The sequence below is a fragment of the Cimex lectularius genome, unplaced genomic scaffold, assembly GCF_000648675.2.
Source record: "Cimex lectularius strain Harlan isolate CLEC.00 unplaced genomic scaffold, Clec_2.1 scaffold8, whole genome shotgun sequence".
NCBI lineage: Eukaryota > Metazoa > Arthropoda > Insecta > Hemiptera > Cimicidae > Cimex > Cimex lectularius.
In genome coordinates, this window is record NW_019392656.1 from 2844229 (window position 1) to 2872168 (window position 27940).

Consider the following 27940-nt stretch of genomic DNA (forward strand, 5'->3'; position numbering starts at 1 on the left):
TTATTTTTATTATTTTTTATTCTTATTGTAAGAACTGATGCTACCATTTTTTACTAACTTTTTGTTCTGACACACGATCTTCATTTTATTAAATGTCTGAAATCTGTTGTTTTCTTTACTATGACCTTTGCTTAAATCGTACAGTGGGCAACATGCAAGGTCTTGAGGATATCTATGAAAAAGAAAGTAGGTCAAAAAAAGAAAAGAAATTCTGTAATTAACAAGATATTAAAAACTTGCTTACTAACAAAATATGTCAGAGTTTAGAACCGCCAATGAGATTATACAATTTTCTCATTAAACTGGAGAGTGGGAGTTGCTTTTGGTACCTAAGACTTCAGTTTGGACGGAGCAAACGCACCATGAGCACGTGCATGCGATTGGGATTCGTGCTTATTTTTGTTTTCGGTTGGTCGACAGGAGCAGAGATACTCGCACTTCTCCCGTTCCGTGGAACGAGCCATTTTTTGGTTTTTGAGCCGTTGCTGGATGAACTGTCGAGAAGAGGTCATCATGTGACAGTCGCCAGTTACTTTCCAAAGACAGAGCCTTTTCCCAACTACACAGCTGTGTCTTTTGTAGACGAGAAAAATCACCGGCCATTAAAGGGTTTTTTCGATTTCAAGCAATTTAAGTCAGTAAGGCCGTCGGTCCTGACCAACATGCGACTTATATATGATTTGGAAGCCGAGTACGACCGGCTTTTCACCCTTCCGGAGTTCATGGATCTTCAACATAGAAAATTCGACTTGGTGATCACAGAATACTTCAATTCGGATGTGCATTTCGGCCTCGTATATAAAATCGGCGCCCCTTACATTCTTTTGAGCACGTGCCAGCATTTTCCGTGGCAGTCGTACGCAGCCGGCGACTCGATCGACCCGTCGTACATCAGCCACCCATTCTCGGCCCATCCGGTTAAAAAGAACTTCCTGGAAAGGCTGCAGAATACGGTGGAAGTGTTTGGGACCGTGGCCGTCTACGACCAGCTGTTTCGCAGAAATGAGCAGATACTGGCCGAAAAGTACCTGGGTCCTTTGCCGAAGTTGAGGGACATCGCCAACAACGCTTCCGTCTACATGATCCACTCGCATTTCTCCATCCACGGGCTTAAACCGACTATGCCCAACTCGGTGCAGATCGGAGGGATAACCGTCAAACCCCCTAAACCCCTGCCGCAGGTATTTTTAAATTTTCAACTCAAAATCGCTTATCGTACATTCAAATCATAGGCACAAACACGATATTGAAAAAATTTGTATTTTCTTATACATTTATTACAAGCACATTCCATAAAAAAACGATTAGGCAGACACATTAATAATAATTTTTAACTAAAGACCACAAACAAGTCAAGGTAAAACAGTTCCTGTTCCAACTTAAAATTTGCTTAAATTTTGGCTATGGCTTGTAACGACGACAGGCAGACGATAGAATAGAATCTTTTATCGTCGTATTTTCCATTGGATGTAGACACGTCGAGTTACAAATAAACTAATCCAATTAGACTTAAAAAATAATTACCAAATTATCACAATAAGGTGAAGAACTGAAAAAAATAGATCATAATACGATTTTCCCTGTAAATTTATCTTCAAAACTTTTTTGAAGGTGGACAGTCCATTAATAGTTTTTATAGCTGGGTGAGCATTAAAAATATAAGTTCCCATGAGTACTTAAAATTGATAAATGCGTATGGATACTTATAACCAACCACACATGGTATATCTCCATTTTGCAGTGTGAATGTATTTATTAGCGTGGGTGATGAGGTATGTCTGGGTGTGGCTGTGACTGAATATCGAGTAGCTCACAGGCCCGCCAAATTACTTTAGGTAATTATATATTTGTTGTGTGATGTGAGGGACAGGTCACCGCCACCTCTCCAATATGAATGTATTTATTAGCGTGGGTGATGAGGTATGTCTGGGTGTGGCTGTGACTGAATATCGAGTAGCTCACAGGCCCGCCAAATTACTTTAGGTAATTATATATTTGTTGTGTGATGTGAGGGACAGGTCACCGCCACCTCTCCAATATGAATGTATTTATTAGCGTGAATGTTTTGTGTAAATGGACGTGGATGTCGAGGAATATCGAGTACTCCACAAGCCCGTCAAAAGGAAATTAGTCTAATGGATGAATGAAATTCTGTACATACTGTATGAATGTATTTATTGGCACGAATGGAAGGAAGTCGGTAGGATTATGACTATACATAGTGAATGAGATAAAGATAAAGTTGAAATGAAACAAAGAAAAATGGGAGAAGCTTATAAACGTGAGGTGGAAAAAGAGAGAGAGAGAGCGAGAGAGAGAGAGAGAGCGAGAGAGAGAGAGAGAGAGGGAGGGAGAGAGAGAGAGAGAGAGAGTGTTGTCTTATTATTAAAAACCAAACCGTAGGAGAGCAGTGACTCAAAATTACTTGTGTACAGTTTCATGAATGCGTCGGCTCGTAGAATTCGCCTATTTGTACTGATATCATATATCACCTGTAATAAAACAGTGTAAAAAAGTTAATGAAGATTGCGGGGTGATAAATTTGCAATTTCCCCTATCGTTTTGGTCATTCTATCCTTGCTATTTTGGTCTGTACGTGGCAGTCCTGGCTATTTTCGCATACAATTAGATTGTACGAAAATATATTTCACAGCAGATGGATAGACCCCCCAGTGGTGAAGATGGCGAGAAGCCGAAATACGCCGTGTCTCCCTTTTTAGATAATAAAATCTCAATATCTTGTCAGAAACTACAAATATAAATTTGCATTCAGTCTGTCAGACAATTGAATTTATTTATAGCTGGATTTACTTAACTTTAATATGAGTTTTGTTTTATTATCATTTTTAAACAAAATTAGGTATTACCTAGTAAATTAGGTGTACCAGCTCATTTTGATTGAATGTGATTCTCGATTTTTTAAAGTTTTGTAGTTTTCTCAAATTCTGGGTGTAATTTTCTCATTTCATTGTTCTCTTTTGGCCTTGTTGATAAGAGCCACAAACCAGTTTCTTTGGTTTATAATGACGGTTGTAATGGACTAAATTGCAGCCTAATTTTAACTAGTATTGGATTTTTGAATTTCCTTCTACCTTTGACGTTATACAGGACGATTTGTTCAATTGCCTAATGGACATATTATGTAGTTATTGTCTTTTAAATGTGATGTTTTCTCTGTACGCTTGCTATTTTTACCAATTTATGTTGCATTTTTTATAGCATCTTCTGTCATTACGTTGTTTTTTTTTTAAATATATATCTGACATTTTATCCTGCCCCGATTTTTACTACATTTTCAGTTTTGTGAGGTCAGTTCTTTCATGTTTAGTCAATTTCTACTGACTTCCTGGTTATATATTTTTTTGAAATAAGAATATTTATTTATATCCAGATGTATTTTTGTTGTAATGTCATTTTTTGTAATGTAACTCTCTGGTCTTTACTTTATTTTTTCTATTATCTATCTTCTATTATTCTATTATTATATAACAGATATATAGAACCGTGTGGTGATTAGTGACCGTTACTTGATGTGTATTAGGTAGTGAGATGCGGTCTGGTATGACGTAGGTTTCAGAAAAACATTTTCTTTATCGTGCCAACGTTTCGATCTTTATTGAGATCATCTTCAGGGCTCAAAGTGTCTGTTTTCCGTGTAGAAGTGTCATTCTTGTGCCGCGCTCTCAACACGACAAACAAGAATGACACATCTACACGGAAAACAAACACTTTGAGCCCTGAAGATGATCTCAATAAAGATCGAAACGTCAGCACGATAAAGAAAATGTTTTTCTAAAACGTGCGTCACACCAGACCACACCTCACGATCTCCAAATAATTATATATAACTTACTTTTTGTTTATTCCCGTGACTTTTACTTTATTTTTTGTTTAGGTATCTGATCAACCTTTAAAATGTTACCTTTAAACCTTTAAAAATGTTGTTTAAAATAAATGTTCATTTTTTTTTAAATACTTTGTTATAGCATAACTTTTTGTTTCAATCGTTGTTTTTTACCTTTTTTATGCTTTTGAAGTCTTGTGTTGTCTTTTGCATACCGTTTTTTGTACAATTACGATTTTTACATCTGATATTTGATGTTGTCTTATACAACATAAAGCCTTAGATATAACTATTCTTTTTATGTAAGGTCTTGGTTGAGAGAAAAAAGTCAGCGTCACGAGCGGGATTCGAACCCAAGACCTTCGGCTAAATACGCCGCTGCTCTACCACTTGAGCTTTCGACTTCGATCCTCTCGGACACCAATTCTCCATCTCAACCTACAGCCGTTCGAAATGGCAAAAAGGAGGGAAAATTCGAACGGTTGTAGGTTGAGATGGAGAGTTGGTGTCCGAGGAGATCAAAGTCACGACCTTCGGCTAGATACGCCGCTACTCTAACAACCTGAGTTATCTATCTATGAGCTATCTAGCTATCTATGAGATGGGAAGTTAGTGTCCGAGTAGATCGAAGTCAAAATAGCTCAAGTGGTTAGAGCAGCGGCGTATTTAGCCAAAGGTCGTGGGTTCGAATCCCGCTCGTGACACTGACATATTTATCTCAACCAAGACCGTACATAAAAAGAATAATTAATTGAAAGAAGTTACTAGGCCAAATGACCACTAAAACATAAATGACATATATAAAAACCTTTATTTACACTAATCCTTTTTACTTTATTTTCTGTTTCTGATGTCTGATATTTTATACCTTACTTATACTTTTTACGTCTGTTTTATAATGTTGTGATTATGGAGTCAGTTGATCATTTTTACATTTGTTTTTCTTTTTGGATGGCTATACTTTTTGATTCAATTTTCCTTTCAAATTTTTTTTTCTTCAATCCTTGGCAGATAGAATAATTTGTTAATTTCTTTTCGTGCGTTTTCCTTTTTGGTTTTTAAGTTCATAGAAATACAAACATCATCTGTTTTTCCAATACTCTTTTCATCTCTGCCTTTATTTTTCTATCGGGCATTCAACTATTCTTTTTTGAAAAATTTGACATGGAATGTAGTCAAATAGTTCTTTTTTCCTTCCTTAAAAAAAGATTTATTTCAATAATTATTATTTTACTGGATAATCTTTTTTTCATTCCATGATTTTATCGGTTTCAAGTGGGATAATATCTTCGTTGACTTGTTATCAGTCATATTGACTAATTTATCAAAAAATAAAAAAATGCGTTCGTCAATTTTCTCTTAAATCATCTTCAATTTTCCCCGGCAGCGGACTTCCCCAATTATAAACGGCCCGTTTAAATTAATAAGTACTCCGGCTGGAGCTACTAACCCAACGGGTCACTATTTTGCTCTGTCATTCTTAAAAATGGCAACGACCGGAAAGTTGCTTCATCATGCAACAAACATACAATTGCTGTTTAGTTTCTTTTTTAGAATAAAAGCATTGAATCATGCGAAACTATTTTAGGTTTTAGGAAAAACTAGACAACAAACCCTATTACATTTAAGATATTTTTGGTCATTACTGACAAAATTATCGGCTTGAAGGAATATTTCGCGATTTTATAAACACTCTGAATGCAGGGCCGCTGGATTCGAACCCGAGACCTTTACCTTACAGTGATGAGCGCCGTGTCAACACCTAAACCGTTGCGGCCACCGTCGCCCCACCATTTACTCTTAGAATAAAGCTTTTATCTTAATCTTATCAGAATACTTTTAACAAAAAGAAACAAAAATAAGTTCGAAACATGTATAGTGCCTTTTTTTAAATTACAACCGTACATCTAAAAACGTGCGCACCCTCTTCTAGCAGAGTCATCAACATCAAGTATGAAATTTATAAACCGACTAGCACCAAAATATCAAATGAAACACACATTCTATGCCATAAATTTATTTTTTTACCGATATAAAATCTGATGCACCATCGTTTTCAGTGTAAAAAAATCCTTTAAAACATTGAACAGAATTGAATATATATTTTACAAATTTCTGTTGAACCAGCACTGGGGTCCGTCTTCACTCGCGGTTTTCATACCAATGTAGTGCAAATATTTAATATCAGATTATTCATTGATCGACTGCACTTGACCTGTGTATAAATCTTTGTTTAATGAAATTTAGATTCGAATCTTGACTACTCTAAAATGAATAAAGAAAAGAGGACAAAAAAAAAAGAAATTCTCAAATTAGAAATTAGAGATAATGGCAACATATTTATAACTTGTTTACTAACAAACTATCTGTGATAGTTTAGAGTCGACAATGAGATTACAAACTAGATTTAACTAAAACGTAGAGTGGAAGGGATTTGAGTCGCATTTGGCGTCTAAGACTTGAGTCAGTTTGGACGAAGCAAACGCACCATGAGGGCGTTCAAGCGCTTGGGGTTCGTGTTTATTTTTGTTTTCGGTTGGTCGACAGGAGCAGAGATACTCGCACTTCTCCCGTTCCGTGGAACTAGTCATTTTTTGGTTTTCGAGCCGTTGCTGGATGAACTGTCGAGAAGAGGTCATCATGTGACAGTCGCCAGTTATTTCCGGAAGACAGAGCCTTTTCCCAACTACACAGCTGTGTCTTTTGTAGACGAAAAAGATCACCGGCCAGTGAAGGGTTTCTACGATTTTAAAACTTTCGAATCCTTTCGGCCGTCTGTGATGAATAACATGCGGCATTTGTACGGTTTGGAAGCCGAGTACGACCGACTTTTCACCCTTCCGGAGTTCATAGATCTTCAGCATAGAAAATTCGACTTGGTGATCACAGAATACTTCAGTTCGGATGTGCATTTCGGCCTCGTATATAAAATCGGCGCCCCTTACATTCTTTTGAGCACGTGCCAGCATTTTCCGTGGCAGTCGTACGCAGCCGGCGACTCGATCGACCCGTCGTACATCAGCCACCCATTCTCGTCCCATCCGGTTAAAAAGAACTTCCTGGAAAGGCTGCAGAATACGGTGGAAGTGTTTGGGACCGTGGCCGTCTACGACCAGCTGTTTCGCAGAAATGAGCAGATACTGGCCGAAAAGTACCTGGGTCCTTTGCCGAAGTTGAGGGACATCGCCAACAACGCCTCCGTCTACATGATCCACTCGCATTTCTCAATCCACGGGCTTAAACCGACTATGCCCAACTCGGTGCAGATCGGAGGGATAACCGTCAAACCCCCTAAACCCCTGCCGCAGGTATTTTTAAATTTTCAACTCAAAAACACTCATCTTACATTCAAATCATAGGAACAAACACGATATTGAAAATTTTTATATATTAGTGTACAATTATTTCTGGCAGATTCCATACAAACCGATTTAGTATACAAGATACCTAAGACAACTGAAGTTCTAAAAAAAAAATGTTATCGCTGGATTTGTTTTACTTCAATATTATTTTTGTTTTATTAACATGTTTCTAACCAATTTTTAAATCAAAATTAACAAGTTGAATAGTTATGAAATGCATTCTTTTAATGTGTGGCGAGATATCATAGTTGACTCTTACCTAAGGAAATCCATAAGATGAAGAAAGATAGATTAATACTGTATTTCAGCAATAACTATTGCAGGGGATTAAAGATATATACATCGTTAAGATATCTTCCAACTTAAATTGACATGACACTATTTACAAAAGTAATTAATAATAGCATATAAGAACTAATCAAAATACATCATCAAATACATGGCGCGTCTTAAAATCAATTACATGACGGAGCAATAAAACATCTTTGAGGTTGGTAAATTGTACAATTTAAAAATATATGTTCCAAGTTCTCCTCTTCAAACAATTTACACCAGAGCACATTGATTGTGTGTCAATTACATATTTGAGCCCATTTACAAACAATTTGATTTCCTTAGCACGAAACAGCCTTATATATATATATACCCAGGCATTTAACCCTTCGGGTCTTGCAGGGTGGGCGACCAAGCCCCGAGGGGTTAAATGCCTGGGTAGACTCGTACCCCATCCCTAAAAGGTCCTGGACTTGGCCGGCTCATGTGTCCTGCATAAACCTCTTGGACCTGTTCACAAACCCTAAGATTTTGGACCATTTAATCTCGGGGAGTGATTTGGTGATGTCCTCTCCTTCAAAGATTTCAAATCTAGACCTAGCATACCTATCACACTCTGCGAGGTAGTGCCTTGCCGTTTCTTCTTTTATTTGGCAAAAAACGGCAAAAGGGATCTAGTAGGATAACCAGTACGAAGAGGTGTCTTTTCAGTGCAGTGGCCCGTCAAAATACTTACCAGCCTCCTAATTCCCTTCCTTGAGATAGAGAATAGCCATTTCGATTCTGCTGGTTTGATCGCCTTAACAAACTCTTTCGATTGCCTATGTCCGGGGGATAAATTCCACTCCCTAAGGAATTGTTTCATGCCCCAGTTATTGATACTCTCTTTCGCTGTGCTCATAGAGTGAGGTAATACCGGTTGTGTCCCGACAAACGCAGTATTAGAACCTTCTTTGGCTAGGCCATCCGCCTTTTCATTACTGTGTCCTTTATGTGCTGGTATCCAAATAAGGGTCACCTTATTCTCAAACCTGAAAGAGATCCTATTGATAAGATCTATAGTTTCCTCCACCAGTCGTGAGGTTGACAAATCTTTTTGTAATGCCCTAAGACTAGCCTGACTGTTAGAAAAGATTTTAATATCTTTTCCCTTAATTTTATTTTCCATAAGTGTTCTACAACACACATTGATAACCCAGATTTCCGCCTGAAAAACGGAGGTGTTATTGCCAAGAGGGCAGGAGATGCTGATTCCTAATTTTGTTATGTAGATTCCTGCACCACTCCCTCTTCCTTTGATAAGTGATCCATCTGTGTAGCAGTCTATGTTACGATGGTCATCATCCAGACTATAATTATAATCACAAGGGGTGACTACCTGAAAGTGCTTTTCCCCCAAAGGGGTTTTAATATTTTTATCACTAACGCTTAATAATTGACCGTTAACCTTATACTCATAGTTGTGAGATTTTCGAGTGACCTATGTTGTTGCACTTATGATTCCAGCTGCCCTCGCTAATTAATCTGTAGCAGCTGATTAGTGCTCTGACCTTAACCTCAATGTTCCTTAGTTCCTTCCTGACAGCCTTAGTTGTATAAGTAATCTTTGCTTATTTATTGACAAATTTAATTGTAAATCATTTTCACATTTATACAAAGAGCTGATTTTTCTATAAAAAGGGTTAAATTTTGAATTAATTAATATTTATTAAGATAAATTAATTAATATTGGTTAAGATAAAAAAGTCAGTGTCACGAGCGGGATTCGAACCCACGACCTTCGTTTAAATACGCCGCTGCTCTAACCACTTGAGCTATCGTGACCTCGATCCACTCGGACCCCAACTTCCCATCTCAACCTCACCTCTCGAATTTTCCCTCCTTTTTGCCACTTTTCACCCACCACGAACTGTAATGGATTTAATAATTAAACTGAAGTATATCTTCACGAAAGCTCTCCGTGGCCATTTCATTTGACGCCGAGAATCAAATAGATAGACACTGACTTTTTTATGTTTGCTTACCTCTCATTAATTGAAAAATGAAAATTGGTCAATCGGACCACGAACTGTAATGGGGTTAAATTTTGAGTTTAGCACCTTTTCTATGTCTATTGAGTAGAAATTATTTTTCCACTTCGACAAAATACTTTCTTTTTCGCGTTTCAGATATTCAAGGTCGCAAAGGCACATCAATTAGTAGAACCAGTCCCTATAATTTACTTCTAAATTACATGCTGATGAATTGGCCTTTCGGAAGATACCATGAAAGGATCTTCTCAGAAGCGAACCATTTTCCGTGCTCAGTACTTTTATCCACAAATTTAAAATTCTTTTTAGCAACTGCCCGGTAATGGGCTCAAGTTCAAGCTCAATCCTTATAGTGACTAGGAGTATTTCTTGGCCAAATGGTAAAGTTGCTTAAAAAACCTTAATTGTAATTTATCCATTTCGATAAAATGGCCAAGGGATGACAATTTCGCAGAATACAAGGATGAGGCAGCAACAATAGAATCAAACAGTCTCTTTTTCGTTTCTAATGAACGCGATCTACCTTTATTAAGACGTCTCTAGACTTCTCAAGTGCTCTCAAGCTTAAATGAATTTTTCACTGCTGAGTTGAACTTTACGCCGAAGGTCGTGGGTTCGAATCCTGCTCCTGACGCTGATTTTAGTTTCAACTAAAACCTTACATAAAAATTCAATTCACTAATTTCGGGGTCCACTTGACCAAATAATATATTACAATTAATTAAGGTTTTTAGTTGAGATAAAAAAGTCAATGGCACGAGCGGGATTCGAACCCGTGATCTTCGGCTAGATACGCCGCTGCTCTCCCACTTGAGCTATCGTGACCTCGATCAACTCGGACACCAACATCCCATCTCAACCCCACCTTTTGAATTTTCCCTCCTTTTTACCATTTTTCAAATGTCGTGTAATCGGATTGGATTCTCGACTAGTGGATCGAGGTCACGAGAGCTCAAGTGGTAGAGCAGCGGCGTATCTAGCCGAAGATCGTGGGTTCGAATCCCGCTCGTGCCATTGACTCTTTTATCTCAACTAAAAACCTTAATTACTTACATAAAAAGATTAATTAACTAAAGTAAAATGTTAAAATGCTTAACAATTTTTCAACAATAAAAATAAATAAATACGCAGAAAACGAACACTTTGAGTGAGTAGAAATACTTTGATTGAATATAAAACATATTTTTTGCATTGTATAAATTCACGTTTTTCCACATCCTACATGTATTTGTTAAATTTAAACAATGTTTGTAAATCCCAGGCCCTGAAGATGATCTCAATAAAGGTCGAAACATTGGCACGATAAAGAAAATGTTTTTCTGAAACCTACATCACACCAGACCGCATCTCACGATTTATGAATAATTATNGTTAAATAATAATAAATAACGTTAATAAGAAGAAACTAATTAAAAACTAAATAAACAAATAACTTAACATTTAACTAAACTAAATTAAAATCTATTGCTTTAATGAATGTGTCAAAATGTTCATAATATTCTTTCTTCATGAGCTCTTTCTCATCAGGTGGCCACTTTTTGTCTTGCAGTAGACATTTCCGTATCCAAACACTACGCAGTGGTTCTATTAGTGGGCACTCATATATTAGGTGTTTAATGCTTTGTTCCACTGGGAAATTAGGCAGACATGAGCATGATGAAGATTCTCTTAGATGAAAGCGGAAAAAATAGCTGTTGTTTGGGCCGTGTTCGGTTAAGATGTGGGTTAGTGGTGCGGATAGTTGGATGTGCGGCTGGAATCTATCGGCAACTTTGGGAAAGAACTTTCATGTCTGCCTTCCATTATTTGTACTTGACCAAGTATTTTCCCATTTTTCCAGACTCTCTTCGAAAAGTTTATTTATAATTGATGACTTTATAAGTTTAGTGTATGCCAAATTCAAACTCTCGTCAGTAGATGCTAATTTGGCCAGCTTCTTCATTTATAACCATAACCATCCCTTTAGGGCAGGTTTATGGAATAAGTTGTAAAAACTATTTTAAAACATTCTATCTCGCTTCTATGACAATGCAGTTTAAGCTGCTTACAAAGATCAAAGAATGTAACGATAAGCTGGGTTATCGACCTGCTGGACACATGAAGTTTTTCGGAGGATCTACGGAAGAGGTCAACGCAGAGAAAAAACTTCCTTTCAGTTTTCGCCGAGCTTTCGGCGATCTTCAGGGCCTGTTTTATTATCATATAAAAAACAACAATTAAAAAACATGAAAAAACAATTGCACAAAAATTGAAAATTTGATATATCTTACCTTAATGGGGAAATAAAAAGGAACGTGGTGTCGTGGGCACGGAAATACATTACGTTTTTTGGTGCTCAGCATCTAAACATTATCTAAAATTTAATAAGTTAATAATTATCAAAGAATGTTGACTCTGTCTCATTTCTTTTCAACGATTTGAGAGAACGTAGATAACAATTCAAAACAAACAAGTTAAAATAAACAAATAATTCAGTTCGTGGTCCGATTGACCAATTAACTTTTTTCAATTAATTAATCTTAATGAAAGGAATTGATGGAGATAAAAAAGTCAGCGTCACGAGTGGGATTCAAACCCACGATCTTCGACTAAATACGCCTCTGCTCTGCCTCTTGTGCTATCATTTGACGCCGAGAATCGAATTGACGACATTTGAAAAATGGCAAATTCCAGAGGTGATGTTGAGATGGGAAATTAGTGTCCGAGGGGATCGAAGTCACGATAGCTCAAGTGGTAGAGAAGCGGCGTATCTAGCCGAAGTTCGTGGGTTCGAATCTCGCTCGTGAAGCTGACTTTTTTATATCAACCAATAGCTTTCATAAACATTATTTGACGTATTATTTTTATCGTTGTTTTCTTTCAATTTAACCAACCTCATGTACTTCGAGACCTCGTAGTCGATGTCGTCGGTGTTTTTTTCGTAATTCTGCAATGTCAATACGAGAAATAGGACGCTGCCCTGATGATGGGCCCTGATAAAGGCCGAAAGCTTGGCGAGTGATCAGAGTCTACTTCTTTCTCTACCTGACCAGAAACCAGAACCCAAACACATTAATCGTCGTGTTCGATTTCTTCTTCATCATTATTTTTATCGTATAGGATGATACAATGGCTGATTCTTGGCTAAAGACAAGGAAACCAGGGTAAATTTGTGTTCAGAAATAGACAGACGAAAGAATTTATTTTTCGCTAGATTAACTTTATTTCAATATTATTTTTCTTTTATTGACACGTTTGTAAACAAATTTTTAAGAAATATTTTTTACCCTAGCGTATTTTGATTGGCTTTCTCGTCTTTTCTGTGAAACGTTTATAGCTGTCTCAAATTTGTACTCTAATTTTCTCATTTCGTGTTTTGACCTTGTTCATAATGACACAAACAAGTTTCTTCGGCTATATTCGTGAGTTGTGTTGGTGGAATCGGGAATGCGGTCCAAACAATGTCTACAGAAACGATGTCATGCTTTTGCTGTTTTATTTCACCTTTCGCATAGCTCTACAACGGATATACAAATATATAATTTGTTTAATTATTCACATTTTTATGTGAGAGTCAACATATTTTCAAAATTTACAGATTCTCAGTGAATATTTAAATATTACTTTCTTTAAACAACATGTATAAAACTAATTGAGAACATGTATAAAACTTTTTATCCTTTTTTTTACCATCTCTTCTTTTTTAATTCTAAATATAATGGTTTTTAATTCATAGACAAATTAATATCACAGACTAAGTCGGAAATGTAACAGAAACAAAGAGGACGAATGTAGGTTATGTCTGCCCACGTGTGGGGCTTGTGCAGTAAAATTCTCCTTTTAATTACATAATAAATAAATAATTAAAGCTACAACCTCTAATTTCTCTAATCCAATAAAACAATTTTATACATTAAACAAATAAACAACTAAACACCATTACATTTTGAACAAATTATTGCTTTATCTGTCTATTCCGGTCGTTTAAAATTCAACTGTAAATTGAGCTTAAACCATTAACATATGATTGTAAGTTTCAGGCGTTTTCATTCATAAAAATATACATAATCACTTTCATCAGTTTTCGGAGAGGGTCGTGTGTCATGATTTTTACCTCATCAAAATTGAATTTGTGATTTTTTTCTTCGGAGTTTTTACTCAAAGAAGTACCTGGGCTACTTTTACCGTTACAATCATAATTATGTTGTCTTGCTCTTTCGCCCAAGAATCGCATCGTCTGGCTGAAGTATGTGGTAGGACAATGAAAAAGTTAGTGTCACGAGCGGGATTCGAACCCATGACCTTCGGCTACATACACCGCTTCTCTACCACTTGAGCTATCGTGACTTCGACAGCTCAACTAGCTTGTGGCACTAACTTTTTCATTTCAACTAAAACCTTACATAAAGATTAATTAATTGAAATAAATTATAATAACTTTTCTTGTGAAGAGAAACATAGCTAAATAGATTTTCGATACATATACTAAAAGAGTGGCCACACTCATTTTTATGGCCGTTTTTAACAATGCTGTTTAAAAATTTTCTAAGACGCGCAGTTAACTCCTCTTCTGTATGCGATAAATTTACATATTTGAACCACTTTTTTTTAACATTCCAGGTTGATTTTTCGGTTGAAGGTTGACGTTTTTGGAACTTCCAGTATACCATAAAAAAGCTTATTAAAGAGAAGAAGTTTTTATGATATTTGGCACCCCAAAATCAAATATCTACAAATATGTTTGTTGAAAAATAGGTATTTTTTGAAATTTATCAAACATTTCTGTTTATTCACTAGTTTTCGTGGTCTGCTTGGCCAATTAATATCTTTCAATTAGTTAAGGTTTTTAGTTGAGATAAAAAAGTCAGTGTCACGAGCGGGATTCGAACCCACGACCTTCGGCTAGATACAACGCTACTCTAACAACCTGAGTTATCTATCTATGAGCTATCTAGCTATCTATGAGATGGGAAATTAGTGTCCGAGTGGATCGAGGTCAGGATAGCTCAAGTGGTAGAGCAGCGGCGTATTTAGCCGAAGGTCGTGGGTTCAAATCCCGCTCGTGACACTGACTTTTTTATCTTAACCAAGACCTTACATAGAAAGAATAATTAATTGATTGAAAGAAGCAATTTGGTCAATTGACCACGAATACGTAAATTGATTTTATACGACATTGGTTCCTTACACTTTAAATTTGTAAAGAACTTACCAATCTTATTCGTAAATCTATTCATTATTTTTGTTTTCACATTTTTTCTCTAATAAGGTTTTTAGTTTATTAGATATTATTTATATTTGTTATTTGTCTGAATTTCTTAGTTATTTCCAGGTACATCAATGTTGGATAAAGGTTGGATATCAATGTTTTTTGCTATATGAACTTGTTAATTTGTGATAATGGATATCCATATTTCTTCAGTAAATCCTTTATTTTTATTTAATTATACTCTGTACTGGTAGGTTTCTGACACCAATTTGTAAGATGTTGAAATCCAACTCGCAACACACACCTCAACCGGTAGGTGAAAATCTAAAAATCTGTTAAAACACTTTAAGTTTTTTGGTATTTTAGATGTTACTCTAGTTTCAAAAAGTTTCTTTTTACATATTGGGTACAATTTTTGAAGCGATAGGTATTTGAGATCTAGTTGAAATAGTCGAATACAATCTAAGATGTTGAGTGTACTCTAATCGGTTATATAACAACAGCAGGAATGAATTATCGTCTATTTTTAACTAGTATTGGTTTAATGAATTCCTTTATGTTTGGTGTTATAAAATATTTTAAATGACGTCTACGTACTTTAAAAATGCTAATAATTTTCAATTATCTAACCAGATAACGAAGTCACTCGAGAAATTTTTTTATAGATAATGAACAACAACAATAATAAATAACGATACTGGAGCGATCCTTTAATGCCCGTACAATGAAATCTAAAACTCGATTCGATCGCGGACACGACCCCTCGGAATTCGCTTCGGTGAAGGGCTTGACTGACCCTAGGGACGGTGCTTCGTCTGGGTGTCAGACCTACACCGCCCTGGACCCTGCCGTACCCGTCCGTGACGATCTGTCGAAGTTGCCCAACCTTCATACCTCTACAAAGTTAAGTTTTATGAACTTAAAAACAGATACGCCGGTTTTCGTCTCGTTTGTCGTTTCTTCGTCTTGGCGCCGCCAAGTTTTAGTTGTTGCCTCCGCACTGCAGAGTAAACACGGCAGAAATGTACGCGATTTGGCACGCTCTCGAGGATGTGCGGACCGAGGAGGGTTCAGCCTTTCTCGTGTGTACCGACTCTCTGAGCGCTGTTTGGGCTCTGCGTGACGGATTCTCTGTGGACCCTCTGGTGGCGCTCTTGCTGGAAAGATATGCCGAATTGGAGCGCCTCGGAAAAACGGTGGTTGTTGTCTTGGTCCCTGGACACATCGGCCTGGAGGGTAACGAACACGGCGTCTCACCCTCCCGAGCGGATCATCGCTATCAGGCCCTCTGACGCTAAACAAGCTGTAAAAAAGATGATACGGGATAAATGGCAGCGTCAGTGTGAGCCTCTAAGACGAAATAGTTCTTACCAGATTAAGAATAGGTCATACCCGGTTGACACATGGGCGCTTGCTGGTGGGCCAATCCCCCCGCAGGTGTCCGTTATGCAGAAAAAGTTTGCTCGATGTGCCTCACATATTCAAAGCGTGTCGAGCCTTGGCTCTCTGTAGGGCGCGAGTAGGCATGCCGCCAGATTTAAAGAGAGATCTCGGAGACAGCAGCGAGTTTCAGGGTCCTCTGTTTCGCCTTTTAAAGGAATTGGGAATTTTTTTATTGTATACAGAAATAAAGTTATGTGTTTTGTGTTTCTGTGTCTTGTATGAGTGAATGTATTATTGGTGTGAATAGGGAGGGGCTGATGGCGAAGTAGCTTCTCCATCGGCCCTAGGTTGTGGGTATGACTTGGGCTGATGGTTAGGGTGGAAATTTTATAAAATATCCCATCGACCCCCAATCTAAATTAGTTTATTATAGGGAACAGGTAGATCTACCAAACAGTATGAGTGCGATCAATGTATATAGGTATGAATGTATTTATTGGTGTGATTGTGTACCGAGTGTGTAGCTGTATTATGTTAGTGCTTCGGGCTGAAATGACCAAGCTGTCGGATGAAAAAAAACGACACTGAGGATACTGACAACAGTTTTGGATTAAAAAAAGCAAGTCTTGTACAAATTGAATAATTCGAATATCTTTCCTATTAAATGCTTGATAGCCGATTATCTTCAGAGTGGTTTACACAAGTTATAATCTCGATAGCGGGAGTGCGCGGACGAGGCGAGAGTTTAATTAGTCAGTATTCGAAAAGCCGCGATGGATGTCGGACGGTTTCTCGTCATCCTGCTCGTCTCGTTTGGATTCGCGAGTTGCTCCAGGATCCTCGGCGTGTTTCCCTATTTCGGCAAGAGCCACTTCTCCGTCTTCCAGCCGTTGATGGAGGAACTTGCGAAGCGGGGCCACCAGGTCACCGTTTTCAGCTATTTCCCACGAGAGACCCCACTCGACAACTACACGGACGTGGTAATCCCGCCGGAAATTGGTACGGTCGGCTTCCTGGAAATGGGGGAGATCGAGAGCACATCCTACACTGCCGTCGCGAAGCTCGGGGGTCTCCATTACTTGAGGGAACGCGGGAAAAACACCGTGGACGCGCCCGGACTCAAAATTCTGGAAAAGATGGAGTTCGATTTGTCTATCATCGAACTGTTCAATACAGATGTTTTCTACCCTCTCCTTTACAAAATCGGCGCCCCGGTCGTCGGCATCACTTCACACTCCATTATCAACTGGCACCAAGGGTATTTCGCCAACCCCGATTCTCCTTCTGTCGTTCCTACCGTTTTGTCTGCCTATTCGGACAAGATGTCTTTGCCAGAAAGGTTCTGTAACACTATGGACTATTACATAAGCCTACTAGTGCATAGGTGGTTCTTCCTGCCTCAAGATCAGGCCTTGGCGGAAAAGCGTTTCGGTAAAATACCCCCCATCGAAGAAATGACGAGAAACACGACTTTGCTGCTAGCCAACACGCACTTTTCACTCTTCAGATCACGACCGATTTCCCCTTCGATCGTGGAAGTCGGCGGAATTCACGTCAAAGAACCAAAACCGTTGCCCGAGGTAAAATAATTTGATGCTTTAAAACAATTTTCCTGGCAGTGCCCTTTATTTTCCGTTTTCCAAATACATTTGTCTTACATGACTAAGAAATAGCTTAGCCAAAAATCAGAACTCGTTTTTATCAATCACCCTCGGTTTATTTATTAGAGGTAGTCCACTTATGTTTTATTTTAATTGTTAATTAAAAATTGGCTCACGTCCATCGTAAATATACATCAGAGGTTAAAAGAAAAGTGTGGCTGTTATAGCTGAGTCGATTCGAAAAGGAATTAGGCTCATAAAAACACGTAGTTTCTCTTCCCTTAAAAAAATTGAAAAAATGGTATTGTCTTTTTCGATGTAAATCGACCCGCTGAGTCGATTGGAAAATGAATCAGGCCCGTAAAACACGTAGTTTTGTAGAAAAAAAATAAAAATGAAAAAAAATTATTTTCTTTTTCGATGTAAATCGACCTGCTGAGTCGATTGGAAAAGGAATTAGTCTCGTAAAACACGTAGTTTTCGAAGAAAAAAAAATCGAAAAAAAAATTATTGTCTTTTTCGATGTAAATCGACCTGCTGGTTCGATTGGAAAAGGAAATAGGCTCGTAAAAAACGTAGTTTTCGAGAAAAAACGCAAAAATTTTATTGTCTTTTTACATTTTGTCATTTTCGACCCCAAACCAAACTCAAATGAAATAATTTCTTTAGAACCTCGGGTTATTCATGGCATATAATTTCTTTATTTAGATTTTATTGCCTTACTTGTTAAGGCATATTAGATCACTATGTTTGTTATTTTGATAATTCATCCAGTAGAACCTAGGCCGGTGATCTCAAGTCCAGGATGCCAGCTGGCTTCTTTCTATCTTGCTGTTGAGATGTTGTTGACTTGTTTACTGCACACTTCTCAGAAGGAGTGCATGTACTGCTAAACGGAACCTCACAAAGTTCTGGGTCCAAAGGAGCCCGATATAAAGCCAACTCTGATGGATATTGTATTCCTGTTTATTTATTTTATTTGGCTTAGGTAAATTACATTCATGCTTACGAAATTTTGTCTCGGGTTGGTTTCCACTTAATTTAATTTGACAATGTATAAATTTACAGACCAAATGTCTTAAGAAATTAAAAGCTCTACAAAAATGGTATTAGCTTGTCAAGTTTGTTCCGGAACCATTCCGCCGGTATGGGGTTTCCCTAAGTCACGGCGAGGTGGAGGTTGGAAAAATCATTTCAGATTAAAATTATGCGGTTTTTCTTAGAACTTTTAAAATCGTATCCATTATTTGGAGATCTTGAGATGCTGCTCTGGTGTGACGTAGGTTTTAGAAAAATATTTTCTTTATCGTGCCAACGTTTCGATCTTCATTGAGATCATCTTCAGGGCCTTGTGTTGTCTTCATTTCAACAAAAAAGTTCTCCGATTGATGCTGATGCAAGTTTCTTCTCATTGCTGGCGATGACCTTCAAAATACTTTTTGCTTGGTGACCATATATAGTTGAAATCTCTTCATAGAATCCCATGTTCTTTATTCTTCTCGTGTAGAAATGTCGGCGTTTAGTGATCAAAGTTTTTTCTTGAAATACAGAAAACACAAGGCCCTGAAGATGATGTCAATAAAGCTCGAAACGTTGGCACGATAAAGAATATGTTTTTCTATAACCTACGTCACACCAGACCGCATCTGCGTTTTATTGTAAACAAACATAGATTTTGTAAAGTAGTAGTGAAATAAACACGAATTGTTTATATCCTGTATGGCGAAGGTCAATTAAAATATTCCAAGCGAAATGCCATTGATGAAGGTGGGGTATGTTGCACACTGGTTCTACTCCCTCCATTCAGTTGTTGTTTATAAAGATCAAGATTTCCAGCATTAAACGCACATTAGGTTGAAGAATTTACGAATCTATCAAATTGTTTGACTACGATCTCCAGAGCATGGACGTTGGTTAATGAAGCTGGTTTTAATGTCACTCACTGTTGAACGTTTGACGTTTGAAAAATGTAAACAAAACTATTACACACCACAACTGAATATTAACCTATTAACTACTGTAAGAAAATAATTTTAAATTAGATTAATTTGTATGGCAAATATTATTTAGGTACATTTAAAACAGGAGGTAAATCCAAATCTAGATATTATAAATGCATTTATCTCTATGTTTAATTCACTACTTTCGTGGTCCGCTTGACCAATTAATACATGACAATTAATTAAAGTTTTTTGTTGAGATGAAAAAAAGTTAATGGCACGAGAGGGATTCGAACCCACGACCTTCGGCTAGATACGACGCTGCTCTACCACCTGAGCTATCGTGACCTCGATTCACTTGGACATCAACTCCCCATCTCATAAGGTGGGGTTGAGATGGGGAGTTGATGTCCGAGTGGATCGAGGNGTTCGATTTAGGCAAGTGTTCTTTAACACGTTTTAATTTCTCTGCCGTTTTGTCCTTTATTTTTAAATATCACAATCATTACAGTTCATTTCGTAAACCCTGCTTATTTTTTGTCAACTTTGTCTTTAGGTTCTGAGAGAATGTTTCTAAGCGACACTGTTACTTGTTACCAAAATTGTGGGTAGTTCGAATATTCAATAAACAAACAATAAGATAACCAATGGACGCAAAAAATGGTTTTAATTTCTATAATTTATTCAAAAATATAAAACAAAAATTTGATTTAAGCCAAAAGATACTGCAGGCACTGTTTGCTCACGAATAGCTGAAACAAAAAAAAAAAATTATAAAAAATAAATAAATAAACGAACATAAATAAGAAACAGTGTAAAAAGTGCTTACGGGTTTATTCCTGCCTTGACTGCAGATGCATACCATTTGGTCCGCTCCACGACATCTCCATAGTCTTCCAGTGCTTTATGCACTGCAGGCAAACCACCATTCTTGTATATAAAAGGGCCAGCAGCATAAAAAACATTTTCTAATTGTTTATTGCCAAGAATCGCCTGTATTTCCCTGCTCGGCACTTCCATAAAGTCTCCTATAAGTTGGCATTTAACTCCTCTGCAGTTAGTTTTGATTTTGTCCAACTTGATCTTTTTCAGTTCTTCCAATGAAAATGTATTACCTTGCTTATCATAAACCACACCTTCTTCTATCTCCTCTTCATCATCTCTCCAGTATTTCCTGCTGATAAACCAACTCGCCGCACCAACTAATGCTGCAGCTGCAGCGACGATTATGCCAGTTTTACCACTTATTGAAAACATTATTTGACAATATCAAAAATATTTCAAATAACACTGACAATCATCACCATAGAAACGACAAGTAAAAATATGCATTATAACGAATAATTTATCAAAATTTGGTTTTTCTACAACATGGGTTGATATTTTACTCATGATTTGTACTGGATTGGTTGTTTGAAAGAGTTTTTGTTCCTTTTTGAACTACGCTGTTTTTCTTCCATTATTATTATTACTTTTTTTATAACGACCGTTTACATAATAAACTTTACAATTTTTACTTCACGATTTCTTTGATATACGTTTATTCTAAATACTAAAGTTTTCTAATTTTATTTATATAAATTTTTGTTTACATCCAAGATTGTTATTTTATTTAATGTCTCGAAATGTCATCTTTTATCTACCTGTGTATCATTTTCGGCACGCTTGCGATTTTTTATTATTGTTTTGTATTTGATATTTTATGCTGCCTTTTTTGTCGTTGTTTTTTTTAAATATATCTCACTTATTGTTCATGTTTACTATATTTTCAGTACTACTTCCATTTTTATTAAAAAAACAGATAAATTTTTGTGCGTCGAATGATTTTTTTTCCTTGGGTTTTTCAAAAGCTTTCCACAACACGGATAAAGAAAACACAGATCTTGGATCATTTTTAATGAAAGATTTAACACCTCTGAGTAACAATGACTAAGTGGATTTTTACCAATAAAGTAGAGCATAACCGAATCGATTTAAAACACTGCTCTTCTCCACTTCTTTTAATAAATTCATTTTTTTTTTAATTTAGAGATATCAAATTGTTTTGTATTTTTTTAACAAGAATCTTTAGTTTGTATCCTTGAGTTTGTTTTGTACTCTCATTCATTATTATTTTCTTATTTAAGAAATCTGATGCTACTTTTTTGTTTATATACATGCTTTTTTAAATATTTTGTTACATTCCTGATGTCTGTTGTTTTATTTTTTATAGCATAACGTTTTGTTCACATCTTCCTTTTTTAACTTTTTTTTTGCTTCTGAAGTCTGTTGTTGTATTTTTATAGCGTTTTTTGTACACTTACGACTTACTTCTGATGAAAGAAAACAAAGATCTTGGATCATTTGTAATGAATGATTTAACACCTCTGAGTATCCATGACTAAGTGGATTTTACCGATAAAGTAGAGCATAACCGAATCGTTTTAAAACACTGTCCTTCTTCACTTCTGTCGATAAATTCTCTATTAAATTCCTCCTTTCTTTCTTTACTAATCTTATTTCTCTTTAATCTTTCTAAGGTTTTTTATTGGGGTTTCCTTTTAAAGTATACGGTTATATCGGTTCCAAATCATAGAACTATTTTCATTTTTCAGTACGTTTCGATCTTGGGAAATATATCGTTTTAATATTTCACAATTTTCAAAAAAGTCGTCGGAAATATATATTTTATAAGAAAGCTAGTAAAACTTATTTAGCACTAGGGTCATTAATGGCATCGAGAGTGAAAATAAACGTAAACTCAAATCATGTGGAGGCAAAAGTGCAAAAATTTAATCTCAGATTATTGATTGATCGACTGCACTTGACGTATCTACAAATCTTGGTTTAATGAAATTTAGGTTCGAATCTTGATGACTCCAAAATGAACAAACAAAATTGACCAAAAAACATGTCTAATTAGAAATTAGAGATAATGGCAACATATTTATAACTTGTTTACTAACAATTATCAGAGACGACAATGAGATTAGAAAGTAGATTTAACTAAAACGTAGAGAGGGAGGGATTTGAGTCAGTTTGGACGTAGCAAACGCACCATGAGGGCGTTCATGCGCTTGGGGTTCGTGTTTATTTTTGTTTTCGGTTGGTCGACAGGAGCAGAGATACTCGCAATTCTCCCGTTCCGTGGAAAGAGCCATTTTTTGGTTTTTGAGCCGTTGCTGGATCAATTGTCGAGAAGAGGTCATCATGTGACAGTCGCCAGTTATTTCCCGAAGGCAGAACCTTTTCCCAACTACACGGATGTGTCTTTTGTCGACGAGAAAGATCACCGACCAGTGAAGGGTTTCTACGATTTCAAATCTTTCGAATCCTTAAAGCCGTCTGTGATGAACAACATGCGACTTATATATGGTTTGGAAGCCGAGTACGACCGGCTTTTCACCCTTCCGGAGTTCATGGATCTTCAGCGTAGAAAATTCGACTTGGTGATCACAGAATACTTCAGTTCGGATGTGCATTTCGGCCTTGTATATAAAATCGGCGCCCCTTACATTCTTTTGAGCACGTGCCAGCATTTTCCGTGGCAGTCGTACGCAGCCGGCGACTCGATCGACCCGTCGTACATCAGCCACCCATTCTCGGCCCATCCGGTTAAAAAGAACTTCCTGGAAAGGCTGCAGAATACGGTGGAAGTGTTTGGGACCGTGGCCGTCTACGACCAGCTGTTTCGCAGAAATGAGCAGATACTGGCCGAAAAGTACCTGGGTCCTTTGCCGAAGTTGAGGGACATCGCCAACAACGCCTCCGTCTACATGATCCACTCGCATTTCTCAATCCACGGGCTTAAACCGACTATGCCCAACTCGGTGCAGATCGGGGGGATAACCGTCAAACCCCCTAAACCCCTGCCGCAGGTATTTTTAAATTTTCAACTCAAAAACGCTTATCTTACATTCAAATTAAAAGCACAAAACGATATTGAAAATTTCTGTATATTAGTGTACAATTATATCTGGCAGATTCCGTTTCAGTTCACGTTGCTTACAAAGATCAAAAAAACTTGACTTGTCTCGTTTCTTTTCAACCGTGGGAAGGTGCTTTGTGCTCCTTTGTAACCGGGTTTTTTGATGGCACTGAGAAGTGCGGTGTTGCTGAGTGGAGCCGATGGTCGAAGTCCGTGGACTGATAAACGAATTTGATACAGCAACCACGTGTGCTGTTGAGCTAGTGCTGATAGCTGCTGATCCATTAGTGAGAGTTCGACCTCGTCGTCGAATCTGAAATAAGCAAGTTGAGCGTTCGAGACCGTGTTTATTGCAGGCTGCTACAAAGCCCATTGGCTGCATGGAAGCAAGACCATTGTTGCAACAGTGGTGAAACCTAGTGGTTATCCACAGGTGGTCACCACCCTCGTTATAAATATTCTGGTACGGCCTGTGTACTGCGACATGTCTGTGTGTAATCATCCCTCAAAAAGTGAATGGTTTTAGGTTCCACAAATTGGGTAAAAATTAGGTAATTTCTTCATCGAAGGTTGAACTTCGAAGCCTCCCTCAGGCCATAGCCTTTTCAATGACAATATGCTATTATACGTACTTATCACTTTCCTCTCTTACGAAATATTCCGTTCTCATTCTCATTCTTAAAGTGCATAAACCTCCTTCATAATAAACCACTTCAAGGAACTATCGAATTTGACTCGAGTCAAGTAACGTAAAATCCCTACACTAGAACTTAGGAGACGACAACATAACAGAAGACTTCTTCAACTTCGAAGACTATCTATGTTGACCGTCAAAACTGAACTAACTCTATAGTCCAATATCCAGCGCATCCAGTGAAAAGCCATCGGACAAATTGTCATAGTTCCTAACTACTTAACTAACTCTACTATCCACAACAACCTCAACATTCCTTTTGTCAATGAGCTGATCCAATTCTGTTTCTAAACATTCATCCTTAGAACCTCCTCGCCTCTTATTCCTTTTATTGAGAAGAAGCATTAACATCTGTCCTCCATGTCCAGTACCGGCCATAGTCCACTATACATGACCTCCACTATTCTTCAAAACATTTCCTCAGAAGGCCCTAGTATTGAAGACACTATATGCCATCCTACAAACTACTCTCTTTCCTGTGGAAATATTTCTTCGTCATTATCATTTTTAAAGCTTACAAACTTCCAAACTTTATGACCTCCTACAGGCCCATACGGTAGAAAGACTCCTTTTCAAACCCTAAATTCTCGTTCCTTATCACCGTTTGGCTTCTATCCCCTTCATTTCACGACCCAGCAAGGTTTCAGTTATTGACATCACTTCCTCGGTTTTAGAGAACGAAGTATATTGCTTGGGTGCGTTTCTGGAAGTGTCCCATGATTTGGATAGAGTCTGGGATCCATGCAGCCTCTTTAAACCTAAACTCATCTTATCCTAACCTAGATATCTATTTAACATGCCGCTGCTCAGAGTGAGGTTGCAACGAGAGCCCGGATATTAGATGAATAATAGCCAGCGTCCTACAAGGAGCCATACTTGGACATTTGTACTGCGGACTTTTCTATGTATCCCAACATCTTAACTACCCATGAAGTGATATCACAATTTTGTAATCTAACCTGAATACTTTCTAAACATCCAAGGTTGGTGTCTTTTCCTTCACTATACATCATCAACAAGAAACTTCCATTCAAGTCAGACATTTTGAACTTTTACACAGACAGACAGCCGACTGATATATAATCCCCACACAATACTTAAGAGACAACTCAACAGAAAACTTGGTCAACTAAAAATACTTTTAGAACCTAAACTCTAATGGGTAGAAGACATTGAAGACATTACTGCGACCGCTTTAGACAGTGGAATTGAGGCTACAAGCCACCAAATCTCCAGTGCATCCAATCCTTCAAAAGCGCTCAGAAAAATTGTCTAAGCTTCTTTTCACGTCACTTACTTCACTATCCATTATGACCTCATCTGTCATTTTGTTCAGTCACCGATCCCATCCCGCTTCCAAAAATGCTTTCGGCTGCCAGGCTCGAGTGGCTCGAGTCCTAATAAAATAATTCAAACTTGTATTTTAAAAGATAAATATAAGGAAAGAATTAATTTTTATCTGCATTTTTAACTGAGATTTATTTCTGTTTTATAATTAATCTTATCGTTATTTGTAACTAAACGCCTTTTAATTGCATCGTTAATTTATTATGATTGAATTTGACAAGCAACCATCTCCCCAAATAATGTACAATCTTAGATGATTATTTCATGTTTTAAGATTAATTTATTTCTTCTGTTTTTATTTTTATTTTTTAAGATATACTTATATATACAAGCGCGTTGATGGTTGTTAGTTTAAACATAAGTTTAAAAAAAACTGGTGAGAAAAACTAGTACATGAAGGGACGAGTTAGGCTATGAAGTGGACAAGTTCATTTTGGAATTAAGTCTATTTATAATTCACTAGTTTTCGTGATCCGCTTGACCAATTAATATCTTTCAATTAATTAAGGTTTTTAGTTGAGATAAAAAAGTCAAAGTCATGAGCGGGATTCGAACGCACGACCTTCGGCTTGATACGCCGCTACTCTACCACTTGAGCTATCGTGACTTCGATCACCTCGGGCACTAACTTCCCATCTCAACCCCACCTTTTGAATTTTCCCTCCTTTTTGCCATTTTTCAAATGTCGTGTAATCTATTTAATTCCCGCTCATGACATTGACTTTTTTATCTCAACTAAAAACCTTAATTAATTGAAAGATATAATTGGTCAAGCGGACAACGAAAACTAGTGAATTGAATAAGTTAAAATGAAGTATATCTTCACTAAAGCTCTCCGTGGCCATTTCAATTGTCGCCGAGAATCAAATAGATTACACGACATTTGAAAAATGGCAAAAAGGAGGGAAAATTTAAAAGGTGGGGTTGGGATGGGAAGTTAGTGTCCGAGTGGATCGAAGTCACGATAGCTCAGGTGGTAGAGTAGCGGCGTATCTAGCCGAAGGTCGTGGGTTCGAATCCCGCTCATGACATTGACTTTTTTAACTCAACTAAAAATCTATTTATAATTTTAACGAAAGATTAAACTTTTAAAAATTCCATATTGTTCTTTACTGCTACCTGTTTTCAGAAACTCCAAAAAGTCCTGGACGAATCGAAAGGTGTCATTTATTTCAGTATGGGATCAGTGCTGAAAGGGGATTCGATGAGTATGAACAAACAGAAAGCGTTCATAAAAGTCTTCTCCGAGCTGAAGCAGACAGTGCTTTGGAAGAGGGAGACACCTCTGGAGGAGAAGGTCAACAACATTGTCACAAACGGTTGGTTCCCTCAAAGAGACATCTTAGGTATGTATTAAAAAGGACATATGATTGTAAGTCCTTTAATTATTTTTCTATTTTTTAGCACATCCCAAAGTTCAGCTGTTTATCTCTCATGGCGGTTTGCTGAGTACAAACGAGGCTGTGACTTCTGGCGTGCCGATGGTTGTTGTACCCATGTTCGGCGACCAGCACCACAACGCCAAGGCCCTTGAATCCATCGGGTTCGCGGTCAGCGTGGATTTCAACAGCCTGACAGAGGACGACCTACGTCAAGCGGTCAACAAAGTCCTTAACGACCCTTCGTAAGTCCCCGTCCCGACTGATAGTGAGAAATGTATAATGTATGATTTTTTCAGGTATAAAGAGAACGCCAGGAAGACTAAAGAAGCGTTCTTGGATAGGCCAATGTCTCCCTTAGACACGGCCGTCTACTGGGTTGAGTATGTCATCAGGCATAAAGGGGCACCCCATCTGCGAAGTGCAGCACGAGACATGACCTGGTACCAGTACCATAATCTGGACGTTTACGCCTCGTTGGCTCTAATGGCATACTTTGCCTATTTAATCGTGAAAAATATCTTAAAGTTCCTACTTGGACTCTGTTGTGGAAGAGTGAATAAACACAAAACAGAATAATATTTATAAGTGACTTAAAATTATTTAATAATGATTAAAAATATTATTTTTTTAAAACCATTGAAACATTGTTTTCCTATCCAATATTAAAGAAAGAACAATCATCCTTTTTATTCCTTTAGGAACGGAAAACTTACAAAGGAAAATAATAAACACAACGTTTAAAAAAGGGAACAATGGGAAAGTGTTTTGCCTTGCCCTGCTTATAACCCTGATATGGCTTTGTCTGGGAACAATTTGAAAACTTGTAAATTGTAGTGTAGTTTTGAATTATTTTGGTCTGACCACCAAGATCTTATGGCTGAATCAGAATGGTATGTTACAAGGGTCAACTGATGGTGGACATAGTCAGATTTTGCCCCACCCTTCTTATAAACCAGTTTTAGTTTGTTTGAACAACATTAAAAACATGT

The 27940-nt window shown here is 37.3% G+C and overlaps 3 protein-coding genes across 5 annotated transcripts; 2 read left to right on the forward strand and 1 right to left on the reverse strand.

Annotated features, from left to right (window-relative positions):
• The first annotated feature begins 332 nt into the window (after positions 1-332).
• On the forward strand, positions 333-1247 carry LOC112126170 (2-hydroxyacylsphingosine 1-beta-galactosyltransferase-like). Its single transcript, XM_024224690.1, has one exon. The coding sequence runs from the start codon at positions 363-365 to the stop codon at positions 1230-1232; it is 870 nt and encodes a 289-aa protein (XP_024080458.1). The 5' UTR covers positions 333-362; the 3' UTR covers positions 1233-1247.
• A 5057-nt stretch (positions 1248-6304) lies between these two features.
• On the forward strand, positions 6305-27533 carry LOC106669680 (UDP-glucuronosyltransferase 2A3-like). Of its 3 annotated transcripts, none has more exons than XM_024224685.1 (4): positions 6305-7152; positions 26699-26915; positions 26974-27193; positions 27248-27533. In XM_024224685.1, exons 1-4 carry the CDS (start codon positions 6334-6336, stop codon positions 27525-27527), a joined length of 1536 nt encoding a protein of 511 aa, XP_024080453.1. In that variant the 5' UTR covers positions 6305-6333; the 3' UTR covers positions 27528-27533. The 3 variants fall into 3 exon arrangements, with proteins under 3 accessions (XP_024080453.1, XP_024080454.1, XP_014254809.1); XM_024224686.1 differs by lacking the exon at positions 6305-7152 and adding an exon at positions 16829-17660; XM_014399323.2 differs by lacking the exon at positions 6305-7152 and adding an exon at positions 22629-23478.
• On the reverse strand, positions 20268-21071 carry LOC106669682. Its single transcript, XM_014399325.2, has 2 exons — positions 20451-21071; positions 20268-20373 (listed from the first exon to the last, which is right to left on the reverse strand). The coding sequence occupies exons 1-2, from the start codon at positions 20876-20878 to the stop codon at positions 20364-20366; spliced, it is 438 nt and encodes a 145-aa protein (XP_014254811.1). The 5' UTR covers positions 20879-21071; the 3' UTR covers positions 20268-20363.
• Positions 27534-27940: the final 407 nt, after the last annotated feature.

What these genes read in the sequence shown, in the direction of transcription:
- LOC106669682 (XM_014399325.2), bottom strand. Translation starts at nt 20,878, where the DNA reads ATGTTTTCAATAAGTGGTAAAACTGGCATAATCGTCGCTGCAGCTGCA.
- LOC106669680 (XM_024224685.1), top strand. Translation starts at nt 6,334, where the DNA reads ATGAGGGCGTTCAAGCGCTTGGGGTTCGTGTTTATTTTTGTTTTCGGT. An exon ending in CCCCTAAACCCCTGCCGCAG is followed by an intron (nt 7,153 to 26,698) that starts GTATTTTTAAAT and finishes ACCTGTTTTCAG; the next exon opens with AAACTCCAAAAAGTCCTGGA. An exon ending in CCCTCAAAGAGACATCTTAG is followed by an intron (nt 26,916 to 26,973) that starts GTATGTATTAAA and finishes TCTATTTTTTAG; the next exon opens with CACATCCCAAAGTTCAGCTG.
- LOC112126170 (XM_024224690.1), top strand. Translation starts at nt 363, where the DNA reads ATGAGCACGTGCATGCGATTGGGATTCGTGCTTATTTTTGTTTTCGGT.